This window comes from Euwallacea similis, chromosome 17 (assembly GCF_039881205.1).
Source record: "Euwallacea similis isolate ESF13 chromosome 17, ESF131.1, whole genome shotgun sequence".
Lineage (NCBI taxonomy): Eukaryota > Metazoa > Arthropoda > Insecta > Coleoptera > Curculionidae > Euwallacea > Euwallacea similis.
In genome coordinates this window covers 715,175-735,635 of record NC_089625.1, presented here as the reverse complement: position 1 = coordinate 735,635, position 20,461 = coordinate 715,175, and the positions used below count along the sequence as shown (strand labels likewise).

Sequence of the window (20,461 nt, the reverse complement as noted above, 5' to 3'; positions counted from 1 at the left end):
CGACTGACTTTTATTGATACTTTGTTAGCATTTTATAATTTTTCCAATTTGGAACAGTTTTGGCTATTTTACCATAGTTGGTCGTAAAAAAAATACTAATTATAATTAACCGTTTTTTTTCTATCCTCTATTTAAACATTATTTATTGTATACCACGCTGTGGGCAACTCTACTTTGGCTTCAAGGTTGTCGATTACAATCAACACCGATGATCATCGCTCTTCAATCGCAACTTGACACACCTAAATAAATAACTGACATTTGGCGTTGACATTTCGTGTAACGATTAATATTTGTTTACGTTTTGATTTATTTTTCCGTTTGAGTTTAAATTTGATTTGAATGTTTAATTCAAGAGTTTTAGGGAATAAAATAAATATCTATTAAGTCAATAAAATTATGGGACCGAGTACAATTTCACTTTTTTAAGTTAAGAGTTTCCTTTACAGGTGAAAGCTCGTATATAAATTGCAACAGCAAACAGTGAATACAAATAGATAATGATAATATAGTTTTAATTTAAATTTGCGATTTACTTGCTTCTTTTTATATCATTTTATATTTCTTAAGTTAAAAAATAGGCATGATAATTAGTTCTTAAAAATATTAAAATGGAAATAGAAAGAGAACACATAAGAGACGAAACTGTACAAGAAGTTTTGAAGATATTTTCGACTTCACAGGAGACTGCAGCATGTCACCAAAAAAATTCTTTTCTATTGAAAAAAATTTATAGCCAAGTGAGTATGCTGGGACCTGACCTGATTATGTTTGTCTCTTTTTAAAAGAAACAGATCTGCTTCTATTATATTATAAAAATACAGGCAAGAAAAGAAGTTAAGGATATTGATAATCTGCATTTAAATTTAAATACTTATAAACTTTTTGGAAATGATATAATCTCTGTGTATTGTTCATAGTCTGAAAGGTTATATTATGGCCTTTAAAGGGTAACCATAAAATGTTGATGGAGATCAATAGGATATTCCCTAAAAGATGACTGAAAAAAGCAGGCTTAGGAATTAGGCTATATAGATGTTTTTTTTTTAGGCAAGATATATATAATACATACACTGCGTGACATAGTAAAGAGAACACCCCGTAAAAATGGTTTAATTTAAATAATTTTTGGTATGCATGTTTGTTTATATGTATAGCAGAAACGATCAAAATTTCACTCATATTTATCTACGTATTTACGAGTTATTCGGAATTTTAGGTTTTTTTTAAATATAAAAATTGCAATAAAATATCAACAATACAACTGGAAAATAACATTTATTGGAGTGTAGTGTGCTTAGAAACTGCGTAGAGATATGCCTAGAACCAGAATAGAGCGAAATTTTCATCAATTGAGCGAGTTTGAGAGGGGTCGAATAGTGGGTCTACGAGAGGCTGGTCTGTCATTTAGGGAAATCGCCACTAGATTGAACCGTAGTGTAAACACTATAGTGAGATGCTGTCAGGGATGGTTCGAAGAGGGGCAAACAGGCAGAAGAACAGGTACTGGACGACCTCAAAGAACTACAGAACGCCAAGATCGCCGACTCCGAATTATGGCCCTAAGAGATAGGTTCGTCTCGTCGAGGACGCTGGCGGATCAGTGGTTCGCTGAGTATGGAAGGCCCATTGGGATACGAACCATTTATCGCCGCATAAAAAGTTTTGGATTGATTTCCTACCGTCCCTATCTCGTGTTACCCCTCACCCTAAATCATCGTCAAAATCGACTACAGTGGTGCCAAGAACGGATACATTGGACTCTGGAATGGGATAATATCGTGTTTAGTGACGAATCCAGATTCTGTTTCTTTATGCATGATGGTCGGGCAAGAATACGAAGGAGACAGGGTGAAAGATGGGATCCTCAGTTTGCAATACAGAGGCATGTCCATCAGACTGTTGGGGTAATGGTTTGGGGTGCCATTGCATATGGTAGCAGGTCACCTTTACTTTTCGTCAGAGGCAGTATGACAGCCCAGCGATACATCCAAGAAGTCCTGGAACCTCATCTTGTGCCTTATCTGGAAACTCTTGTTGATCCAGTTTTCCAACAAGACAATGCACGACCACATGTGGCTAGAGTGACTATGGACTTCTTCCAACAAAATGCAGTCAATTTGCTACCTTGGCCACCTTGATCTCCAGACCTCTCACCGATCGAACATGTATGGGATATTATAGGTAGAAGGTTGCATAATTTACCCCATCCCCCGCAAACCCTAGCGATGCTGTGTCATGCTGTCCAGTTAGCCTGGAATGAGATCCCCCAAGAGGACATCAATCACCTCATTAGATCCATGCCTAGACGTGTACAGGAATGTAAAAGACACCGCGGAGGACCGACAAATTATTAAATTTTTTTTAGTTTTTAACAATTAAATTTGTTCAACTTTTTAATGAAGTATTTGTTTTGACGTAAACAACATGCATACCAAAAATTATTTAAATCAAATCATTTTTACGGGGTGTTCTCTTTTCTATGTCACGCAGTATATATATAAAATGTATTATACAGCATGGTTTTTTTTTGGAATGATACTATAAAATTACCTATTATTCAATAAACTAGGAAATTTAGAATGATCATTTTATCAACTAACATTACAATGGCTGTTTGTCTGCCTACAGCACATTAACACAACTTGTTTCTTTATGAAAACTCTATGTGGATTTTAAATAAGTTTGAGATACAAATTAGAAGATTTTATAACATAATTGTAATTTGTAATTTAAACTGAGATTGATATAAAGAAAAGGTAGTGGCTTAATAGTTTTGTGATAATATCTCAAATAATAGGTATTCCTTGTCATTTGTATATTAATTCTAGTGGTTGATCATTTCATATTATATGAAATAAAGGATTCCACCCAATAAAAATTGTAACAAAAATAGTCAAAGTGCATACATTTGTGGTGTTACATTATACTGAATTACACATTCATTTTATGTGTTACAGTTTCACACTATTTGAAATTTCTACCTATTTAATTATAGGATTATTTGTAACAATTTTATGATATTTAAATAGAATTAGATTTTTTTAAATCTATGTATGTGTTTCATGGTTGCACTATACTTTTGGTGTGAGTTTAACTTTTTTTTACTGCATTTATAGGTCTAGAGCATCATAATTTATAATTTTATTATTTCCAGTCTAATTTAGAAGTATTCTGGAATGTACTAGTCCGTCCAATCAATGTGATTTTGACAACAGAATTCAAGAACACAAATCGATATGCTGATAGAGTTATTGAGTTCTTAGGGAAATTCTGTGCCACTTTTGCCAGGAATCAAAAAACCCCCTGTAATAATAATGAGGCTTTTCTGGAAGACCCCTTAATTGTCAAAGTTTTTATGTACTTACTTCAGGTTAGTATCTATTACTTTTGGAAAGTAAATATTTATTCACTTAATTTTGTTGAATAATCATGGATTTCAGCAGTTATTTTCAATAGATGATGATAATAAGCAACAATAGTCAAAAAGAAACAATAGATAACAATAGTATTAATTTATCAGAGTTTTTAAATTTAATAGTTATAATTAATAAGAATGATGTATACATATACTGACTTTGATACTTTAAATACATGTTGTGGATACTTAATTCCCTGTTTGTGTGAAATCTTTTAATGACAAAAACATAATTCAGCCAAGTTGACAATAAATATTATTTCTATACAGTGTGTAACATATCATCATGAAGATATTTCAGGTAATGATCTGTAAAATAATGAAAAAATTCTAATAGATGCATGATTGAATATGCCCCATTTCAATATATAGAGTAGCAAAGTTTCAGATTTACATATTCAAAAAAACATAACACACTATATGTGGCTACCAACAATTTTGACATTGTGTTGTAGAAGGTATTAAAAGAAATAGCTGTATGAAAATTAAAAAATATATTATAATTTGAGGTATACAGGGTGGTCACTTTTACGACACATTCTATGGGGATTTTCGAAACGGTTAAAGATACAAGGTTGATTAAATGGAGAAAAAGTTTCGTATTTTTATTCTCTGCAAAAAGCTGAAAGCAAAATTGGAATATCCTATATAATTACTAAGATATCAAAGAAATACCAAAAAAGTGGATTTTCTGTTTTTGTCTATAACTTATTTATTTTTCATACAATCATTTTGAAACTTGGTTGTTCTATATTTTCCGCGAGTGTTTTCAATATGGAAAGGTAAAAAATATCCTAGACCTACTAGTTTACGTGAAAATAATACCAACTTTCGATTTTCTTATGGGCGCCATATTGGATTTTCGCATTTTTGAAAAACACGAAAGATTCCCGTTTCGGCGAGGTGCAATACAAGGGTCTTCTGAACTATTTTATAATAAAAATTAAAATATTTAAATATTTGATGAAAAAATCAAGTAGCACTGGATTTGTCAAGGTCATAATTGATTTCCAAGTTACTGACTGTTTTTGATACATTTTGATGAAAATCAAAATTCACTTAATTTACAGAACAAAATTCACTTTTTTACTCAATTAAAAAAAAAAAAAAATTATGTTGACAGCAACCAATAATATTGGCTACTTGACTTATGTGTCAAAAACAGTCAGTAACGTGAAAATCAATTATGACCTTGACAAATCCAGTGCTACTTGATTTTTTCATCAAATATTTAAATATTTTAATTTTTATTGTAAAATAGTTCAGAAGACCCTTGTATTGCACCTCGCCGAAACGGGAATCTTTCGTGTTTTTCAAAAATGCGAAAATCCAATATGGCGCCCATAAGAAAATCGAAAGTTGGTATTATTTTCACGTAAACTAGTAGGTCTAGGATATTTTTTACCTTTCCATATTGAAGACACTGACGGAAAATATAGAACACCCAAGTTTCAAAATGATTGTATAAAAAATAAATAAGTTATAGACAAAAAAAGAAAATCGACTTTTTTGGTATTTCTTTGATATCTTAGTAATTACATAGGATATTCCAATTTTGCTTTCAGCTTTTTGCAGAGCATAAAAATACGAAACTTTTTCTCCATTTAACCAACCTTGTATCTTTAACCGTTTCGAAAATCCCCATAGAATGCGTCGTAAAAGTGACCACCCTGTATATGAGAAAAACGCAAAATATTAGAAAAATGTGAAACTTTGCAATACCATATATTAAAAATGGTGTATTTTTGACCATGATAATCTATTAATATATATTTTTTTAATTATTTTGTAGCGTACTATTGCTCCCTGAAATATCTCCATCATGATATAGTACACGCTGTGTAGAGAAATCTTTAGTTTGTTATTTAATTTCTTTAATCATGTCTTGCTAAGAATACAAGGTAGTCTAAATTGTTTGAAATTATGAAAATAGAAACATTGTCAGTTAATCATACTTGAGAAATCAAATTTGAGTACAACCCTGCTTTTGTGATATCAAGATTATTGTCTTTTGGGACAACGTTGTTATTTTTCCGAGTGGTTCAAGTCCACTTCTGATGTTGACTGCATAATAACTAATATTTGTCACAAATGGAAGATGACTAATTTTTGCACTGCTCCCGTCAATCGTATAATTGAGCCTGAGTGTTATTACCTAGTTATATTTTTATTTTAGTGTAGTAACAATATATCCGATACTGTAAGCTATCGTTCCTGTGAACTTATAAACAAAATCATTGAACATTTGGCAGACTCCGAATTAAGTGAAAATTTGTGCCAAGAAATGCTTCAGGTTTTAAAAGATCGTTTATCAGTAAGTTTCCTTTTTCTTTATTAATGTGTTGAGTCTAATGCTCCATATCTGCCCTACTTACAGTTATTTGAATCAGTTCCTGAAATAAATAAATGCGGATATTAAATGTACATATATATATATATATATATATAGGGTGTTTCAGAATTATGGTGACAAATCGATAGAGGTAACAGATTATCGAAAAATAAATATAGTTTACTTAATAAAAGATTGTTTTAAGACCAGTCATTTCTGAAATACAGGGTATTAAAATTCTACTTTTTTTTTCTTTTTTTTAAATTTATTGTAAAACTACTGGGACTATTGAAATGAAAATTGGTGTATCTTTGTTTCGTAATCCGATAAATTTGATGGGCATAATTAAAATTTTGTACATGATAGAGGACGCTAGTTACATGTGTATCATTACATATTTTCATCCAAAACTTTTTTAAATTTAGATTTATCGGTAAAAGAGTTCAAGAATATTAAAGAACAGTCAATTCTGCATAAAAAAGTCACTCTTAGTAAAATACTCTAAAGTGAACGGTTGTCCAGAAAAATGATAATTATTGTCATATCGACTTTAAACGCTTTTTTTTTTTTAAGGAAAGTCTGAGGTTTTTCTATCATTGCTTTTAATATTATCTAATTACAATGAAATAAACACTAATATTACAATAAATGTTCAAAGTGATGACCGCGTTGATCAATACATAAATTGCACCGTCGTAACAAGTTTTGTTGTACCTTTTGGAAAATTCCTGGGGTATTCCGAATCACATCAAAAGCGTTGAAAATTCTTTCAGTTAATTCTTCAACATTTATTACTGGTGTCGTGTACTCTAAACCCTTCACATGACCCCAATATGATGTATTGATCAACGCGGTCATCACTTTGAACATTTATTGTAATATTAGTGTTTATTTCATTGTAATTAGATAGTATTAAAAGCAATGATAGAAAAACCTCAGACTTTCCTTAAAAAAAAAGCGTTTAAAGTCGATATGACAATAATTATCATTTTTCTGGACAACCGTTCACTTTAGAGTATTTTACTAAGAGTGACTTTTTTATGCAGAATTGACTGTTCTTTAATGTTCTTGAACTCTTTTACCGATAAATCTAAATTTAAAAAAGTTTTGGATGAAAATATGTAATGATACACATGTAACTAGCGTCCTCTATCATGTACAAAATTTTAATTATGCCCATCAAATTTATCGGATTACGAAACAAAGATACACCAATTTTCATTTCAATAGTCCCAGTAGTTTTACAATAAATTTAAAAAAAAGTAGAATTTTAATACCCTGTATTTCAGAAATGACGGGTCTTAAGACAATCTTTTATTAAGTAAACTATATTTATTTTTCGTTAATCTGTTACCTCTATCGATTTGTCACCATAATTCTGAAACACTCTGTATATACAACCGTAATGTTCGTGTAAATAAGTGCAAAGTAATTTCTGTAAAGTTTTTTTATGGAAATCATTGAAAAAAAGACAGGTGTACAAGGTGGGCCAAATCGAACGCTTACAAAGGAAAAATCCTATTTCCAGACTAGTTAGAAAAAAATGGAGGGCGGTGTCTGAGACTATTTGTATGGCAAAATATATTGTGAAAACCGCATTTAGATTTCTGTCACTATTTTAGATGTAGATTGTTTTTCAAAAACGTGCGTTTTTTAAAATTATCTATAGATTTTTCCGTCCAAAACGTTAGATTTCTCTGAAGACTTATTCGAAGCACTTTTTTACATAAAATTCCACGGCGCTAAATGTATTTTATGAAGTTATATTTCATGGCTAGTAAATTAATTTTTTTTTAAATTGGATACCATACATATTTTTCCATATTTGAATGGAGAAACTACTATTCCAACACTTCAGCACATCCGATGTTTTGTTTTACTTTTTTGTATCGAAATAATAATCAAATTATGAAGACTTCCACGGCTGGTTAAAATATCGTGGAAATAAACTGCTCACGGAAAAGGTCTCAATAGCAAAATTTTTCTGATGAAATATTTTGTTTTATGAAAAGGGGTAAATGTGGAGCATAAAAACCAATCCTACATATTGATCTAGTAACTGAGTTTCCTTTTCTAGGATGCCAAAGGGGCTATTCGGTTACAAGCAGTAGAAGCTCTGTATCCGTTCCAAGACCCAAACGATCCTGAAAATCCGGTAATAACTGAATTAATGGAATCGCTTTATGATAGCCAGGCGCAAGTAATATATTAATTTCTCTATTATATAGAGTGTTAAGTATTTAGACAAACTTTAAGGGGTAAAACTTTGTAGTTTTAGCACAAAAATTTCATATTCATATGAGTTCGCAACGGACAAGGTCTCAGGCTATAGAATATTTAAATTAAAAACATAGTTGTTTTTTGTTCATATGTATTTGTGGACAACTACGTAACATTTTGACGAAATTGATTATACCGGGAAAGTTGTTGAAGAGAAACTCAAATATTTATTCAGTTTTTTGTTTTGTATGAATGAAAAATACATTTTTTATTAAAAAATAACATACCGGGAACTACAAAAAAAGTTACGGGTATTTAAATGTAGGTGTAACATATTATGCACCATCCTTCAACGTTACGAAAAACAGTGTATAAATATTTTCGTTTCTCATCATCGACTTTCCTGATACGCAAGATTTCGTTAGAGTATCGTGTTATTGTCCAAAAATTTAATCGGAAAGCGAAATAAAGATTTTCATTTCAATACCTTGCATCACTAGAATTTAGCCGTTACTGATGTATGTTACTATGAACTTTTTATCTTAAAATTCTTTAAAAGTTCACTACTTAAAGTTTGCCTACATACTTAATCAACACCATGGATATATTTTCATTTTGCTAAAGTTTATACATAAAAAAAACTATGACATGATTTTAGGTGCGTCAGCTGTGTGTGGAGAAAATAGCTTTAACTCGAAATGTTTCTAAACACATAATCAAAAAAACTAGAGATGTTAATCCTGAAGTTCGAGTGACTGCCTATAAGAGACTCGCAAAGCTTGTTAAAACCCTTAAGGTCAATATTAAATAATTGATTTAAAAAATTTTACTCTTCTGGCTCATTTAGATTGCAGATCGAAGAACAGTGTTTCTGTCAGCCATGTTAGACACCGTGAAAACAATAAGAGATTATGTTTGCCAGGAATTATTAGCTTCTTGGTTGCAGATTAATGACTGTAACATAATAACCTTACTAAAGGCCTTTCGCTTGGATGCCGATGAAAAGGACATTGAACTTACTATTAAAATTTATGAACATATCTTAAACGATTTCTATTTTAAGTAATTTACCGATATTGGTGTTTGGTAACTAAATTTTAATTTTTAATATTTCAGAAATAAGAGTAGAGATGAAATACTGGATCCTTTGCAATTAACTAATGAAAAATTAGTGCCACACAATAGGTTGAATTGGGAAACTGTCATCTATTGGCGAGTCTTGGTGTCCCAGATTGTTAGTCGAAAGTTGCAAAATGGAATTGATTTAGACGCCTTGATGCCGGAAGTAGTGTTTTTGTGTCAATATATAAAAGAGTAAGTAATCTTATTATGAAGCTGATCTAGAATTATTTATTTGTTATCTACATTCTTCACAGTCATATTCGATTTTTTTAAATTAAAATGCAATTTCACTTTTTCTTTATGCAGAATGCCTGTTTTTTGAACCTCAATCTTAAAATTTTGATTAACTTAATTGTTAAAAACTAGACTCAATAATAATACATCTTCAAATCAATTGTTTTCAATACCTTCTTAAATTTAAGTAAAAAACTGCTATAAAGTTCTTTTCTTTTTTGCTTGTAACGGCCATTTCTATAGTTCACGTTTATTTATGGGGTTCTAGTAAAACTATAGCTTGACGATATTACGTGGTTTTACACTTTATCGGTACTGATAGTTCAAAGCTTATCCTTCAGCAAGTGGATATTCTATCTTTCTAACCCAAATATTTCTTTAACAGAATTGAATAGTAAAATACATTGTCTAATTGTACTTTATTTATACATATGACACTTGATCAGATTTTAAGCCATTATCAGAAGAATAATACGAATAAAATTTTTACTAAATATTTAGAATACGTGCTTGATAGGAATTTAAACTTTAAATCGTACAAGTTAAACAAACCTGTTCAAGGCAACTTTCGCATTTATTGCCATTTTTATGATGTTTATTGAATATAACTAAATTCTTTGGATAATTTTTTCATGTAAAAAAGCAAATATATATTTTGTATTTTTTTCTCAGTCAATGCGCTGCGTGACGTCTCCACCGTCTTGTTCTCATTCCTAGAATGCGCCTATTTGTTAGGTTTTATGAAGGTCCACAACGACTGAAATTAGTCTCTAGAGCGACACTGTTCCTTCTGAATAACTCATTCAATAGTGCAAATAATCCGATTTTGCGTAGTGTTTATAAATTGGCGTTAGCGCAGATCCGCAAAAGTACTTCAAATTTGAAGCTTTAAACGGAAAAGTATTAGGAAGAGAATAGAAAAAAAGAAAAACACTATTTCCCATCTATGACCCAATGTCATGTCACGGATGGGTGAGACAATTGAAGGACCATCAAGTTGTTTATTTAATAATACTAAAATTTATTACTTATATTATAGGTATGTTGAATCTTATATACCTACAACAGAAACTGGTTATTTAGAGCAACAGTACATAATCAAACAGCTTTTTTTGGCACTGAAATTGCTTGATCTTTCTGACACCCACTGTATGAAATCTGTACGGCGACTCGTAGAAGTTTTGCTAAAATCTGGGGATTTAATAGACGACGTCGTCGAAACTATTATCGGTAAGATTTTGAAATAAAATCAAAGCGAAGTTAAATTAAATCTTGATTTATTTTTATTTGATTTTATGTGTTTTTTTAATTACAACTAGGCGTGTAAAATATTTTAATTATTTTATATGCTTTCAAATTTAACCGAAATATCGCCTGTACACCCAGTACACCCACCGGCACTAAAAACGGAGCAGCATAAATTTAAATAAAATATGGAATTATACAACTTTTATATTTTATGTCCGCTTAAATTTTTTTTTGCAACTGAGAGGAAAAAATCAAGATTTTTTCGAAAAAGTTGAATACATATCCAATACAAGGAGAAATACAAAATTTTCCTTTTTTAATCTTATTTTAGAACACTGTTTCTTTCTCTACTTAGATTTCTTATACAAAAATCGAAATTTTTCCACCCTGTATACTGGATATACATGAAGGTTGGTTGGACAATTTAGATTAATATTAATCTTAAATTGTTTTTCTCTCATGCATAAAAAGAAATTTGAAAAAGAATGCAAAAGTTAGATAGGTTAATATTTAGTTAAAATTTATAGTGCATCGTTTTTAGTACTGTAAGTGCGTGCTCTAAGTATTTCTATATATAATTTTTTAGTTTTTGTTTAATGCATTGCAGGAATTATGGACAAAATTTTGCCAAAACCTGAGCAGCGATTTCAGTTTGCAATGGAATTAATATCCGATATATTACATCCTATCGATGCAAATGATCAACCGCAGGTACAAGAAGAACGAAAATTTCAGGTAGATCTCCTATATTGAAGCATTTATGTAGTTAGTTCGTAATATTCTTTTTTAGCTTGCCAAATTGAAAGTTGAACTGGCCTCGTTGAAGGCAGATCAAGAAAATGCATTACAACTTAAAGAATATATGGAAGCAGAACGGTTAAAGCATGTAATAGAGGATATTTCGTTCCAACTCACTAATTTAAAAAATTCGATTCTTATGCCAGTTCAACAAGAAACCGCAGGTCGCACAGATGTTCCAACGCTTTGTAAATGTTTAGATATTGCCTGGGCAACCTTACGTACAACCAATGTAAGTATGCAGACTTTGAATGGGACGGCGCTATAAATCACAACTAAATTCAATATTGCATGTATTCTCTAAAGTCGGCGAGGCATGAAATGAATCTTGAGAGAACTGGAACTAGGAGACCCCTGAAAAATTTGGTAGAATATCAAAGGCGACAAGGGTCATTCAACCAACATATTCATGCAAGATGTCGGTACGTACAGTTAGACTGCAAGTAAAAATATAGAGGGTGTCCTATTCAAATAAGAAGGTTGCTACTTACTTGCAGTCTAACCGGACGTTCCATATAACTGGAAAAGATTTTTGTTGAATGGCCCCCATTATTTAACATGTTTCTTCAGGTTTCAAAAGAGAATATTCCTAAAATTGATCGGTGTCTTTTCTCGTCTACTTTAGTGGAATGCCCTGTATGCTTAGGCTACTAGATTGTTTTGTCGTTTGAATTTCCAATTAGGTATAGTAAAATAGAAAGAATTTGATAGAATCCTTGGTTGTATGCTAAGTCCCACGTGAGTTTTTATACTTCTATGAATGTCATATTGAATTTTCAATGCTTTAATTTACAAATTTAGCACCAGAAGCCAAAAAAGTTTATGTAATATGTACATGCATATAGCACATTATTTTGTGTAATTCTATTATTAATGTACCAATTTATAATGTATGTATTATAGTATATGCCATTCTGACTATTAAAATTTTCGGGTTACCATGGAATGCAAATGTTTTTGACTTTTTTTGAATTTTTAGCCACATACGATTGTCAAATACGACCACTGTCATTATCCATTATTCTTAGTGTAGGCAAGGAACATTTGCCTTTCACTCCAACCAAAAATTGTATAAAACTATTTAAGATTCAATGCGTTGACTTCAATGCCTATTTTCACCAGAGGAAAAATGGTCGTACGTTAGGCCATGTTTTTCTTTAAGATCCAGTATTTATCGATAATAATGATCTGCCTTTCAGGCAGGTGTTTTAACACCCACAATGAGATCTCTAAAAGACGAATTTTTGCCGGATCTACTGAGCCATGATAACGAAGTAGTGAGATTAAAAGCCCTCAGATGCTTCGCTATTTGTTGTATCTATGATAAGCCCACTGCTCGGCAGGGTATCCACATTTTTGCAATACCGGTAAGTGTAATACGGGCCATTTTCAAGAACGGCGCTAAAATTTATAATATACCGTTACCGCAAAATTGCAGGAAAGATACTAAAATTGAATTGGTTATTTTCGTATTGTTATAACAAAAACAATAAAATAACGCAACTCTACCAAATATTTGTAAAAAGAAGGTAATGCAATGACAAATCAAGCATTTGTTTTTCAGATTTCAGACTACCAAACAGAACAAGAATGCTGCACGCAACTCTTATTGATTTGCATAGCTGCAGTTTCGGATTTACTATGGATTTACGGCAATGATCTATTAACCGTTCCACAAGACGATCAATTAAGTGACAGCGTAAATGAAGAACACGAAAAAGTCTTTGTCGGCGGCACTTCGTTTAGTTCGCTGGTTCAGGGGTTGGCTGATTTAATGGATGACGAGGTAAATAAATGAACGAATACGTACGATTCTTCAATTTTTGGGTCAATTTTTTTAATTTGAAACCCATCATGTCATTAATTGATCATTGACTACTTGAAATTGTTTTCGTTGGTTTTTCATAAAATTGCTAATTACAAAATTAATGACGCTATTTTACGGAAATCCTGTAGTTTTTATTTCATTTTATTTTCAAAAATACATTAAAAAATACATGTTTTTATGTATTTTTAAAATTTGCTACAACAACCTTTATTCAAGCATCTTTTATAAGATTTCAGTCAAACAGAGGGTAAATAAATGTAATTTTTTTTCATGTATTCCTTCGCATCGCTCTTACGCAAGCATAACACAAGAAAATCTATGATATATTCAAGTCATATATTATTTAGTTACTTTTAAAAACGATTTCAGTTATACGAAAGTGTAAAGAAAAGTTCTGTAAAAAGACATTTCCACAGAAAACAAGCAGTAATAACAGATGATTTAGTTTAGATTTGTTAATTGTTTTTAAATTTATTGAATGCAGAGAAAATTATTAAAGATTTAAAAAACTCGCAGTAGGTGGTGAACCGACAATGTAGGGCGTTGATGAAGCTTTTTTACTGTCAAACATCTGACTGACAAAAAATAATAATTGAATATATCTAAGATATGCTTCCGATATTTCAACGCTCACTTGAAGTTTTTTTAATGATCACCCTTTATTATAATGGATGGACATAAAGGTAGTCATAGGTCATAGGTAGACATAAAGATAGACATGGATATAAAGGTAGTCATATGTTTGATGGCAAATAATAAATTTATTAAACAACGCCTCACGTTTACAGTTTTACAAAAGCGAAAATTGATCCCTATTTTTTTATGAAAAGTTTTTCTTTTCTATTCTTTAGGAATACGACATACAGCTAAAAGCCTGCGAGGGACTGTGCAAATTAGTTTTAGGAGAACGAATACAATCGCCAATGGTAATTTCCAGGCTGATTTTAAAATGGTGTAATCCGTGTGAGGAAGGTTTGTATTATTTATCCGTTTTAAGCTAAGTTATTGAGTCCTTGCTCGATCCCTTCCTCTGTACAGAGTGTCTCAAATTAAGTAGCCACTATGGGTATCTCGGAAACTGTTAGAGATACGAGGATGTTTAAATTATGACAAAGTTGTGTATTTTTATGCTGAATAAAATGCTGTTTAAAAATCTGAAAAATTAGGACTAGTTCCCAAGATATATAAAAAAACCGAAGCTCTGATATTTCAATTGCGCTTTTTTCTGACGTTATTTCTATTAATATCGGAAAGTCAAAGAGAGATTATTAGGGCTTCTTTTTCTGATGAAGAAGATGACACAATCAGACTTTATTTCTATCGTTTTGTCATTTGGCGACCATTATCAATTTTTTATTTTAATATGAACCTGAATATTTTATTGTAGTTTTCTAATTTGACAAATGTTAATTAAAAAAATAACAAAAGGTTATCAATTTTATTTATATTCATAATAATATTAATTTAATTGAAATTTAAAAATATATTTTTATTAATAATAATCAAAATAATGAAAGAAAATTATAAAAGGCATTCGAATTGAAAGCCATTCGCCTCAATACATTTTGCACTCAGTTTATATAATTTTAATATCGCACGTTGAATAGATAGATCGATGGGGAAGCGTTGTAGTTCCTTCATTAAATTCAGTCGTAATTCATTAATATTATTTGGAATTTCACGGTATAAACTATTTTAAAAGTATCCTCACAGAAAGTAATCCAGGGGATTCAAGTCAGGACTTCTAGTAAGCCACCTTACAGGTCCCTGGTTTCCGATCCATTTTTTTAGAAAAATCCTGTTTAAATTGTTAATTCTCGTCCATCGTGTGGAGGACCACTGTCATGTTGCCACTATAACTGTGGTAGAATAATGAAAGGTTCGTCTTCACATTGATCCAGAATATGACGTAATATTAGTTCTTAAGTTTATAAGTATCTTTTGGATGCCAAAGTGCCGTCATAGATGTATTATACGGCTGAGAATTCTATTGCGCCACATACCGGTCTAGACATTAAATGACATTCGCCTTTGTGGTATAACTTCTACATTTTGTCTTGAATTTTCAACCCATCAATGATTCCGTTCGTCGAGAATGAGCATTCATCGGTCCAAATTATATTTGACAAAAAGCCGTTATTTTCAGTAATTTTATTCTGAAGCCAATGATAAAAATCCAATCTTCTAATATTGTCACCCGGCCTAAGTGCATGGCATGTGTGGATTTTATATGGTTTATATTTATCAGAACACAAAGTTTGCCATATTCTTATTCTAGAAATTTGCAATTCTCTTTCGAAATGTCTAAGAGACCTTTGGGGGGTATTATTTATCTTTGAAAAAAATTTCAATAATATACAGGGAGTTAGTGAAATAACTTTCGTAAATTTAACTAGTGATTAAGAACATCATTTTAAACAAAAAAATTCCTTACAAGAGGGGTCGAAAGCCTAATAGTTTAAAAAAAAAAAAATGTCAAAGTTGGTAACTGAAAAGCTATGATAAGGTTTAAAATTTGAATAAAATGTGGAAAAATGTACTTGACACATTTTGGTTATTTGACGTGTAACAAAAAAAACTTAAAATTATTCAACAATAACATTGCTAAAAGCAATTGAAAACTTAATTAATAACTTAAGCGGTAAAAAAAACGTAAGTGGCAACGCCGCACTGAACGTTACTGAGAAAGAGAAATTTATTTTCGTTATGGTTGTTTTTTATGGCCCTTATGAGGGTCGCTCACCCACGTTGCGGGTGAAGTGATAAGGCATTGGAATGCGCAGTAAACAGATTGACATAGTACCTCAATAGTACATGAGTTATGTAACCATCTACACTTTATCCCATTTTATGTGACATATGATCCTGGACAAAGATGCCTGGCGTCATGGACATGTGCAGCTCATTAGTGACCATCAAGAAGGGACAAGACAAAAACCACCCTTATTTTTCAAATTTGTCATGGACTGAATGTCCTTCCATACTTTTAATATTTTAGTGTAATTTCGGTCTCGTTGAATGCATCTTCTGTCGGTACACGTAACAGATTATCCGCAAAGTTAATTTGGGCGAGCTTTAAGTGATTTTATTCCGACTTATTAACAGTACCTAAGTGACAATGTATTCTGTACGCGAGTATCATGACATGCTTTTGATCTACGTAGAGGCGTTACAAAATTCTGAAGAAGTTAGGCACATTTACGGTAATCCTTATCCAGAAAGAAAACTTCCAGCTCGATAAACATTTGTGCGAGTTTCCCAAAATCTTCTGGATACAGGGAGTGTTGTTTCTTTATATCAAGGGCACGAGGTCGACAGAGAGAAGTTGGTTCTGAAGCCGAAGAACAAATTTTAAACCTTGTTCAAAAGAGTTCAATAAGGAGTACCCGGAGTAGAGCGTGCATGGACTCAAATGGTGAACATTTAGAACATTTAATGTACCAAAAACAATAATAAATTTGTGTTTTTGAATGTGATGTGAGTGGTGTAAAATGTGTAACGTGTCATGTTAAGCTAATTAAAGATGATAATAATAATTTCAAGGTAAATGGCTTTTCAAAATAATAAAATAAGAATCATACAATTTTTAAATTCCATGAATTTAGTGCATTTTATTAATTATGTACTGTAAAATCTATTAGACCTACAAAAAAACGTGTAAAAAGCAAACCCACTTCATGCGGCTACTTAGGTAGGTGTGAAAATGAAATAAAAACTAGGCGACGTTGCCAATTCTCAGAAAATGTTTTTTTGATTTTCCAGGAAAATGGTTGTATTTACGATCCTTGTTGTAAGGAACTTTTTTGTTCAAAATGATGTTCTTAATCACTGTGTAATGGAACTCGCGAAACAAAACTCGGGAACACTTTGGTAGATTTTTATTCCACTCGTTATGACACACACAACCCTTAATCGTTTACAAAACTAAAGATCTCGGAATTAAACTGGCATTTCAATAGAGAGAGCCATGAGTTAATGAGGGAAGTGACAAAATTCCGGGAGCGTCGAGTTATATTATTATAATCGTAATGGTCAAAATAGTTATGGTCCTTTTACCAGCTTCGGGGTATCTTAAGTACCAAATCTGGGGGTTAGTACCCATAGGCGTACTCCGGTTTTAGGCAATTAACAAGACAATTCACAGATGGTAACTTTCTAAATCCTTAACCCGTAACGTCAAGATAATGGTAAGGAAAGATGATTTACGGGGGTGTTGTAGCTATAGTGAGATTTTAGTAAAATGTGGATATTTTAGACTTTTGTCTTGACGAGGAAAAGAAGTGAAAGTTTTTATGAAGGGTAACCCTTATTGGAAGATAATGGGTTCCCAATATATGGCCATCCTGGACATACCACCAAAGTAATGAAAATTCATAGGCGTAGCCTAAGGGTACATTACAACTGGTTAAATTTACGAAAGTTATTTCACTAACACCCTGTATATATAATGTTTATATCTTTGAAAATTTACGGCATTTAAAAAAAAATCTTGTGAATCTTTTCTATTACCATAATTATTTATGGGTTTACTAAAACTTCCAAATTTTATCAAATTTTAATTCAGTTTAGAAAATAACTTTTGATGAGGTTTCTCCCGATTGAAATACTGATTAAAATATTGTTGACCTGCAATTCTCGCATTTCTATTAGAAGAGTAATTATTGGGTTATGAGGATAAAAGAAAACGCACTAATTGCTAATGATTCTCTATTTTCTGATATGCGCGGTCCGATAGATTTTAAAAGAGTGTCTTATTATATCAAAACGTAGAAAAAGAATGAATTTATCAAGCATCGCTCCAGACACCCATTCATCGAACCTGTGTGTTTATATATATAATCCTGGAGGGACTAGACCAAACATATCTATCGAAAAGTAATTTATGTGTCTGATGGAAGTGATACTTTCATAAATTTTGCCTTATGAAAGAAAGCATTATCCAACAGTAATAAATTTGTGACATATTATATTACGCTTTTCTAAATTTGAAAATACCATTTTTCATTGGTTGTAATGAAGTTTTAAAATGAAAAAATCAGTGAAAGTAGATAAATAATTCTTTTAACAAATCAGCCATTATAATTTAACATGTTTTGTTTCACAGCTACCTACGTCCTAATAATCTGTTATTTATTTTCCAATGTTTATGGGAATAACGTCAAAAGGAAGTAAAATAAAATTATCAGAGCTTCGGTTTTTTTCGTATATCTTTAGAACCAGTCGGAATTCTTCAGATTTTGAAATGGTATTCTATTCAACATAAAAATGCACGACGTTGCCATAATTTAAACGTCCTCGTATCTCTAACGGTTTCCGAGATCCCCATAGTGGCTCCTTGATTTGAGACACCCTGTACAGGGTAGTCACCTTTACAATGACCACCATTTGAATGTCTAGATTGTGACAATTAGAAGATCGGTTATAATAAGAGCAAGTCGAGTATTTTAATTCTTATTAACAATGTACTTTGAATTAACAGTAGGTTGGTGGTTTCTGAAATATTTCGAATGAAAATGGCAACGTGCCTATATACAAAATGTTTATATCGCGAAAAGTATCAATTCGATTTTGATGAATTGGATTTGATGGAATTTGAATTATTGACATTTCTTGTGATGGCACTTTGCATTTCATTGACAAATTTCTTCTAGCCTTTTTAGATTTGTCATGGTCAATGCAACATATTTTGTTGACATAAAACGGCTTATTTTTATTGAAAAAACATCCTTAATAAATTACATTTTTTCCATAAATGTCGATGCAAATAGTGTGTTGCATTCACATTAGAAAGTTTGGCATTATTGGCAATTCATAAGTTTTTTAATTTGTGATAAATGTTGTTTTTTGTATTATTACTTTTATTACCAATCGCTAAAACATTGTGACATCGTTTGACAAATTAAGTTTGAAAATTTTTGCGGCGTAATACTTTTTTTATTTATATACCATGATAGATAAATCTATTTTCAATGTCGATTTTGAATGAGCATTAAAATGTCCAACTTTTTCCTAACTGAACGTTCCTATAACTATCACGTTTTCGGAGATTTCAATGATGGTTACTGTAAAAGTGACCACTTCATAAGAAATTTGTTTATGCCAGTGTTCTGTCATTGTGACAGCAATTCTGCTGTTATGGACATTAAGATTTACAAGGATTGGTTTTAGGTGAAAAAAGCTTAAGCCATAATGCAATAACTCGATCTTACATTCTTAGAGACCGGTCTTCTCTGTTTAAATATTTCAAAACTGATTGATTCCAAATAATTTTTTTCCAGATAAATTTGAAGGTGACTGCCTGAAGCAATATATAGGTGAAGTACTGGAAATGCTACCGCACCTATCTGACGGGGCTCAACAATTAGAAAAAGCGGTATTGCCCACCATAGAGACTTTACTGAATGCCCCCCCAAAAAGCCCCTTATCAGGAGTTGATATCTTTAATATAACCAAATTTCTGCTGGCTCTATGTAAAGTGTCTTCAAAGGTATATTACATATTTCACGTAAAAAAACACTCAGAAAGAATAAGTACCTAAAGTTCTTAATATTTGTTTATTGATTATTCTACTGTAGGGCCAAACTATTCATTGCAACTTGGCTTTCTCGTTATGCCAAAAAATTAACAACAATCCAGAATGTAAAATGAACAGTTCGTATTCAAAAATCTTGTTAATGATAGATTTACCAAAGGATAAAGGTGCTTTAGAAGAGATGTTCGTAATAATAGATGATGCCCGCGAGGTAAGCCTTTCTCTATTAGCTTTTTGTTAATTTAATTTATGATTTCACTCGACCAAATTAATTTATTTAATACCAAACATAAAATAAAACATGGCGTGTTCTACTTTGTGTTTGGTAAAATTAAATATGAAATGGTTTTAGTACATAAACGAAAAGCTGACTTTAAAAAATGTTACCAAATTCCTCAGTATATTATCACAACGTATTCGGGAAAGTAAAGATGTATCTGTAATAGTGGAAGATCCTTTGTTAGCTTCACTGGACGATGAGGAACTTAAGGATGTTGAGAAGGTATGAAAGTAATTCAATATAGAGCAATTAGCTTACAATTTGTTCATTTAATATAAATATGACATTATTTGTCCAGATAAAAAACTTGAATTTTTATTAAGTAATGAAATAATACTTTCATTATGTATCTAAAGTCTTATCACGGAAGTATATAAAAAATGTTTTTTTACCTATCTATTTTTGTTATACATAATATACAAAGATCACAAGAAAGAAAATGCTTATTA

The 20,461-nt window shown here is 31.4% G+C and overlaps 1 protein-coding gene across 1 annotated transcript; it reads left to right on the top strand.

Annotated features, from left to right (window-relative positions):
* Positions 1 to 374: 374 nt before the first annotated feature.
* Positions 375 to 20,403, top strand: LOC136414271 (condensin complex subunit 3-like). Its single transcript, XM_066398190.1, has 16 exons — positions 375 to 740; positions 3,158 to 3,373; positions 5,595 to 5,732; positions 7,828 to 7,950; positions 8,629 to 8,766; positions 8,818 to 9,032; positions 9,087 to 9,284; positions 10,366 to 10,556; positions 11,182 to 11,309; positions 11,365 to 11,604; positions 12,572 to 12,739; positions 12,937 to 13,158; positions 14,052 to 14,172; positions 19,479 to 19,687; positions 19,776 to 19,943; positions 20,085 to 20,403. The coding sequence occupies exons 1-16, from the start codon at positions 612 to 614 to the stop codon at positions 20,238 to 20,240; spliced, it is 2,760 nt and encodes a 919-aa protein (XP_066254287.1). The 5' UTR covers positions 375 to 611; the 3' UTR covers positions 20,241 to 20,403.
* The last annotated feature ends 58 nt before the right edge of the window (positions 20,404 to 20,461 follow it).

What these genes read in the sequence shown, in the direction of transcription:
- LOC136414271 (XM_066398190.1), top strand. Translation starts at nt 612, where the DNA reads ATGGAAATAGAAAGAGAACACATAAGAGACGAAACTGTACAAGAAGTT. An exon ending in TTTTAAAAGATCGTTTATCA is followed by an intron (nt 5,733 to 7,827) that starts GTAAGTTTCCTT and finishes TTCCTTTTCTAG; the next exon opens with GATGCCAAAGGGGCTATTCG. An exon ending in AGCTTGTTAAAACCCTTAAG is followed by an intron (nt 8,767 to 8,817) that starts GTCAATATTAAA and finishes TGGCTCATTTAG; the next exon opens with ATTGCAGATCGAAGAACAGT.